General features: G+C 49.1%; 1 protein-coding gene across 2 annotated transcripts in view; it reads right to left on the bottom strand.

The window, feature by feature from the left end:
- Window positions 1-7500, bottom strand: part of cfap61 (cilia and flagella associated protein 61) — a 29494-nt gene that overhangs the window by 3552 nt on the left and 18442 nt on the right. The window contains exons 16-22 of one of the 2 annotated variants that reach the window (XM_087806266.1): window positions 5433-5601; window positions 5202-5367; window positions 4849-5132; window positions 4443-4770; window positions 4273-4355; window positions 2571-2776; window positions 1292-1385 (exon numbers count right to left, since the gene is read on the bottom strand). In XM_087806266.1, coding sequence (XP_087662392.1) covers window positions 1292-1385; window positions 2571-2776; window positions 4273-4355; window positions 4443-4770; window positions 4849-5132; window positions 5202-5367; window positions 5433-5601 — 1330 coding nt within the window. Of the gene's footprint in view, window positions 1-1291; window positions 1386-2570; window positions 2777-4272; window positions 4383-4414; window positions 4771-4848; window positions 5133-5201; window positions 5368-5432; window positions 5602-7500 lie in introns of those variants that run through there. The other variant, XR_015713233.1, reaches the window with a different exon arrangement.

Here is a 7500-nt window from a genome sequence, read left to right on the forward strand (position 1 = left end):
CATACATGTGTGTGTGTGTGAGTGTGTATATATACATACATGTGTGTGTGTGTGAGTGTGTATATATACATACATGTGTGTGTGTGTGTGTGTGAGAGTGTATATATACATACATGTGTGTGTGTGTGTGTGAGAGTGTATATATACATACATGTGTGAGTGTGAGGGTGTATATATACATACATGTGTGAGTGTGTGAGTGTGTATATATACATACATGTGTGTGTGTGTGAGGGTGTATATATACATACGTGTGTGTGTGTGTGTGAGAGTGTATATATACATACATGTGTGTGTGTGTGAGGGTGTATATATACATACATGTGTGAGTGTGTGAGTGTGTATATATACATACATGTGTGAGTGTGTGAGGGTGTATATATACATACATGTGTGTGTGTGTGAGTGTATATATACATACATGTGTGTGTGTGTGAGTGTGTATATATACATACATGTGTGAGTGTGAGGGTGTATATATACATACATGTGTGAGTGTGAGTGTGTATATATACATACATGTGTGAGTGTGAGGGTGTATATATACATACATGTGTGAGTGTGTGAGTGTGTATATATACATACATGTGTGAGTGTGAGGGTGTATATATACATACATGTGTGAGTGTGTGAGTGTGTATATATACATACATGTGTGTGTGTGTGAGGGTGTATATATACATACATGTGTGAGTGTGTGAGTGTGTATATATACATACATGTGTGAGTGTGTGAGGGTGTATATATACATACGTGTGTGTGTGTGTGTGAGAGTGTATATATACATACGTGTGTGTGTGTGTGTGAGAGTGTATATATACATACGTGTGTGTGTGTGTGTGAGAGTGTATATATACATACATGTGTGTGTGTGTGAGTGTGTATATATACATACATGTGTGAGTGTGAGGGTGTATATATACACCCTCACACCCTGTGTGTGTGTGTGTGTGTGAGACTGTGTGTGTGACTGTGTGTGTGTGTGTGTGAGTGTGTGTGTGTGTGTGAGTGTGTGTGTGACTGTGTGTGTGTGTGTGTATGAGTGAGTGTGTGTGTGTGACTGTGTGTGTGTGTGTGTGTGTGTGTGAGTGTGTGAGTGTGTGTGTGTGTGTGTGTGACTGTGTGTGTGACTGTGTGTGTGTGTGTGTGTGAGTGTGTGTGTGTGTGTGAGACTGTGTGTGTGACTGTGTGTGTGTGTGTGTGTGTGTGTGTGTGTGTGTGTGTGGGGGTGTGTGTGTGTGTGTGTGTGTGTGTGTGTGTGTGTGTGTGTGTGTGTGTGTGTGAGACACACCTGGCTGTGAGGAGAGATGATCTGCAGCAGTTCCTGCTCCAGGTCTGAGAACCTGTCGTGATAAACCGCGAGGCAGCAGCTCTGGTCGAAGAACCTGCAGACGTGAGAGTTCAGTGTTTTCTGGACCTTCACTGGACCTTCACTGGACCTTCACTGGACCTTCACTGGACCTTCACTAAACCTTCACTGGACCTTCACTAAACCTTCACTGGACCTTCACTAGACCTTCACTGGACCGTCACTGGACCTTCACTAAACCTTCACTGGACCTTCACTGGACCTTCACTGGACCTTCACTGGACCTTCACTAAACCTTCACTGGACCTTCACTGGACCTTCACTGGACCTTCACTAAACCTTCACTGGACCTTCACTAAACCTTCACTGGACCTTCACTGGACCTTCACTGGACCTTCACTGGACCTTCACTAAACCTTCACTGGACCTTCACTAAACCTTCACTGGACCTTCACTGGACCTTCACTGGACCTTCACTGGACCTTCACTAAACCTTCACTGGACCTTCACTGGACCTTCACTGGACCTTCACCTTCACTGGACCTTCACTGGACCTTCACTGGACCTTCACTAAACCTTCACTGGACCTTCACTAAACCTTCACTAAACCTTCACTGGACCTTCACTGGACCTTCACTAAACCTTCACTGGACCTTCACTAAACCTTCACTGGACCTTCACTGGACCTTCACTAAACCTTCACTGGACCTTCACTGGACCGTCACTGGACCTTCACTAAACCTTCACTGGACCTTCACTAAACCTTCACTGGACCTTCACAGGACCTGCACTGGATCTTCACTGGACCTTCACTGGACCTTCACTAAACCTTCACTGGACCTGCACTGGACCTTCACTAAACCTTCACTGGACCTTCACTGGAACTTCACTGGACCTTCACTAAACCTTCACTGGAACTTCACTGGACCTTCACTGGACCTTCACTAAACCTTCACTGGACCTTCACTAAACCTTCACTGGACCTTCACTGGACCTTCACTAAACCTTCACTGGACCTTCACTGGACCTTCACTGGACCTTCACTGGACCTTCACTGGACCGTCACTGGACCTTCATTGGACCTTCACTGGACCTTCACTGGACCTTCACTCACACGGGCCTCATGATTGGTTCTTCCCATCAATAATGACCCGTGAGTTTGAGACAACATTCCACTGACTTGAAAAGACTCACCTGAGTCCAGTTGACACACGTGTGTTGTTGAGTTTGTTCATGTCTGGACTCAGGTCAGGACACTCACCTGTACAGGTCCTGGACGTGGCCCTGCAGGTAGCGGCGGCTCAGCTGACCCAGCAGCTGCTGGTGTTTGCCGTACAGACTCAGGTAGTTGGACACGGGCAGCGGGCGGCGGGACAGACAGGTGAGTCGGTCCAGAAGCTCGTACTCATCCAGGTGCAGACAGAAGTAGTCGCCGCTCTGAGGGGAACCAGTTACCAGGAGCCGCTCCTGTGAGACACACATGTGAGTCACCTGACCACACCTGACCACACCTGACCACACCTGACTCACCTGACCACACCTGACCACACCTGACCACACCTGACTCACCTGAACACACCTGACTCACCTGAACACACCTGACCACACCTGACCACACCTGACCACACCTGACCACACCTGACTCACCTGACCACACCTGACCACACCTGACCACACCTGACTCACCTGAACACACCTGACTCACCTGAACACACCTGACCACACCTGACCACACCTGACCACACCTGACCACACCTGACTCACCTGACCACACCTGACCACACCTGACCACACCTGACCACACCTGAACACACCTGAACACACCTGACCACACCTGAACACACCTGACCACACCTGACTCACCTGAACACACCTGAACACACCTGACCACACCTGACTCACCTGAACACACCTGACCACACCTGACCACACCTGACCACACCTGACTCACCTGAACACACCTGAACACACCTGAACACACCTGACCACACCTGAACACACCTGACCACACCTGACCACACCTGAACACACCTGAACACACCTGACCACACCTGAACACACCTGACTCACCTGACCACACCTGACCACACCAACACCCACCTGGCCACACCTGACTCACCTGACCACACCTGACCACACCAACACTCACCTGACCACTCCTGAACACACCTGACCACACCTGACTCACCTGACCACACCTGTCCACACCTGAACACACCTGACCACACCTGACCACACCTGAACACACCTGACCACTCCTGAACACACCTGAACACACCTGACCACTCCTGACCACACCTGAACACACCTGAACACACCTGACCACACCTGACCACACCTGAACACACCTGACCACTCCTGAACACACCTCAACACACCTGACCACTCCTGAACACACCTGAACACACCTGACCACACCTGACCACACCTGAACACACCTGACCACACCTGAACACACCTGACCACACCTGACCACACCAACACTCACCTGACCACACCTGACCACACCAACACTCACCTGACCACACCTGACCACACCTGACCACACCAACACTCACCTGACCACACCTGAACACACCTGACTCACCTGAACACACCTGAACACACCTGACCACACCTGAACACACCTGAACACACCAACACTCACCTGAACACACCAACACTCACCTGACCACACCTGACCACATCTGACCACACCAACACTCACCTGACCACACCTGACCACACCTGAACACACCTGACCACACCAACACTCACCTGACTCACCTGACCACACCAACACTCACCTGACCACACCAACACTCACCTGACCACACCTGACCACACCTGACTCACCTGACCACACCAACACTCACCTGAACACACCAACACTCACCTGACCACACCTGACTCACCTGACCACACCAACACTCACCTGACCACACCTGACTCACCTGACCACACCTGACCACACCAACACTCACCGGCTCAGCAGCAGAACTCTCCGACTCAGCAGACGATGGCTTGGACACGTGCAGGAAGTAGAATTCACCTGGAAGTTTCCCACCTGAGACACACGTGTGTGAGAGCGCACCTGCAGCCACACACACACACACACACACACACACACACACACACACACACACACACACACCTATGATCTTGGGCTGGCTGTAGATCGGTACCAGTGGTTCCGGGCCGGCGCCCGTTTGCTCCTGCAGCTCCGCTGCCGTGTCGAAGAGCGGCAGCAACATGGCCGCCAGCTCGCGGCCGACCTCCCTGGAGCTGAAGCAGGCGTGCGACCACTCGTCGGCGTAGTAGCAGCGCGAGAACTTGGTGAGGGTCCCGGCGGCGAAGATGTCCACGTCGTTGGTGTGAAAGAAGGCGTCGACCACCAGACGCCCGTCGAAGACCAGCAGCGCCGAGTTCACGCTCTCGAACGCATCCTGGTCCACGCCCCGGTGGGACAGGTTCAGAACCAGCTGCGAATACACAGGCGGTGTCACCAGAACCAGAACCAGGGCAGGACTGACCCCAGCATCATGGGCTGAAGAACTCACTCCGCAAGGCAGTTGTAGCTCCTGGTTCTGGCCAGTGAAGGTCACAGAGGTCAGCGGGTCGGCTTGGTCCATCCCGGTCAGCAGCAGGTCCGAGTGGACCCGGACTCCCTCCTTCGTCATCGCCCCCATCACAGCCTCCTCCACCAGCGGGTCGGGGAACATCCTAGAACCATGTTCCAGGGGCGGATGGACCAGATGGATCCGAGACCCGACGACACCAAGTTCCAGAAGAGTCTGAACGCTGGTGTAGGCGTCGATGTTGCTGCCGTAGACCAGCACACACTCTGACACACACAGACACACACTTATACACACACGTTACATATTTAGAGTGTGTGTGTGAGGGTCAGCACCATCGGTCCGCAGCAGGTGGTCCAGGATCCACTTCCGAGCAGCAGAACAATCAGCAGCATCGTTGAGGCTGAAGAAGTTTGAAGGTTCTGGTTCTCGTGCAGACGGACCAGGAGACTGAGAGTCTGGCTCTGGTTCAGTTTGGTCCAGACCCGGTAAAGGGGGTAACTGTAGGGGAACAGAAGGTCCTTGAGAGACTCCATGGAGGACATGGACAGCTGGGTCGGTCTCACCTGGTACTGCAATCCAGTACACAGGACCAGCTGGTCGTAGCGGACCAGGTCTCCTCCTGCCAGGCAGATGTGTTTGGACTTTCTGTTGATGGCCACCATGGTGCCCGACACGACCCTCACATAGGAGCTGAGCGGGAGCTGAGCCAGGTCTCTGCTGCTGTAGGCGTGACTGTGTGAACAAGAGAGTGAACAAGAGAGTGAACAAGAGAGTGAACAAGAGTGTGAACAAGAGTGTGAACAAGAGAGTGAACAAGAGAGTGAACAAGAGTGTGAACAAGAGTGTGAACAAGAGAGTGAACAAGAGTGTGAACAAGAGAGTGAACAATAGAGTGAACAAGAGTGTGAACAAGAGTGTGAACAAGAGAGTGAACAAGAGAGTGAACAAGAGTGTGAACAAGAGTGTGAACAAGAGAGTGAACAAGAGTGTGAACAAGAGAGTGAACAAGAGTGTGAACAAGAGAGTGAACAATAGAGTGAACAAGAGTGTGAACAAGAGAGTGAACAAGAGTGTGAACAATAGAGTGAACAAGAGTCTGAACAAGAGAGTGAACAAGAGTGTGAACAAGAGAGTGAACAAGAGAGTGAACAAGAGAGTGAACAAGAGAGTGAACAAGAAAGTGAACAAGAGAGTGAACAAGAGAGTGAACAATAGAGTGAACAAGAGTGTGAACAAGAGAGTGAACAAGAGAGTGAACAATAGAGTGAACAAGAGTCTGAACAAGAGAGTGAACAAGAGTGTGAACAATAGAGTGAACAAGAGAGTGAACAAGAGAGTGAACAAGAGTGTGAACAAGAGAGTGAACAATAGAGTGAACAAGAGTGTGAACAAGAGAGTGAACTAGGGTGTGAACAATAGAGTGAACAAGAGTCTGAACAAGAGAGTGAACAAGAGTGTGAACAATAGAGTGAACAAGAGAGTGAACAAGAGTGTGAACAAGAGAGTGAACAAGAGAGTGAACAAGAGAGTGAACAAGAGAGTGAACAATAGAGTGAACAAGAGTGTGAACAAGAGAGTGAACAAGAGAGTGAACAATAGAGTGAACAAGAGATTGAACAAGAGAGTGAACAAGAGAGTGAACAAGAGAGTGAACAATAGAGTGAACAAGAGAATGAACAAGAGTGTGAACAAGAGAGTGAACAAGAGAGTGAACAAGAGAGTGAACAAGAGAGTGAACAATAGAGTGAACAAGAGAGTGAACAAGAGAGTGAACAAGAGATTAAACAAGAGAGTGAACAATAGAGTGAACAAGAGAGTGAACAAGAGAGTGAACAAGAGATTAAACAAGAGAGTGAACAAGAGAGTGAACAAGAGAGTGAACAAGAGTGTGAACAAGAGTGTGAACAAGAGAGTGAACAAGAGTGTGAACAAGAGAGTGAACAATAGAGTGAACAAGAGTGTGAACAAGAGTGTGAACAAGAGAGTGAACAAGAGAGTGAACAAGAGTGTGAACAAGAGTGTGAACAAGAGAGTGAACAAGAGTGTGAACAAGAGAGTGAACAAGAGTGTGAACAAGAGAGTGAACAATAGAGTGAACAAGAGTGTGAACAAGAGAGTGAACAAGAGTGTGAACAATAGAGTGAACAAGAGTCTGAACAAGAGAGTGAACAAGAGTGTGAACAAGAGAGTGAACAAGAGAGTGAACAAGAGAGTGAACAAGAGAGTGAACAAGAAAGTGAACAAGAGAGTGAACAAGAGAGTGAACAATAGAGTGAACAAGAGTGTGAACAAGAGAGTGAACAAGAGAGTGAACAATAGAGTGAACAAGAGTCTGAACAAGAGAGTGAACAAGAGTGTGAACAATAGAGTGAACAAGAGAGTGAACAAGAGAGTGAACAAGAGTGTGAACAAGAGAGTGAACAATAGAGTGAACAAGAGTGTGAACAAGAGAGTGAACTAGGGTGTGAACAATAGAGTGAACAAGAGTCTGAACAAGAGAGTGAACAAGAGTGTGAACAATAGAGTGAACAAGAGAGTGAACAAGAGTGTGAACAAGAGAGTGAACAAGAGAGTGAACAAGAGAGTGAACAAGAGAGTGAACAATAGAGTGAACAAGAGTGTGAACAAGAG

Source organism: Callionymus lyra, chromosome 13 (assembly GCF_982586985.1).
Source record: "Callionymus lyra chromosome 13, fCalLyr1.hap1.1, whole genome shotgun sequence".
NCBI classification, from domain to species: domain Eukaryota; kingdom Metazoa; phylum Chordata; class Actinopteri; order Syngnathiformes; family Callionymidae; genus Callionymus; species Callionymus lyra.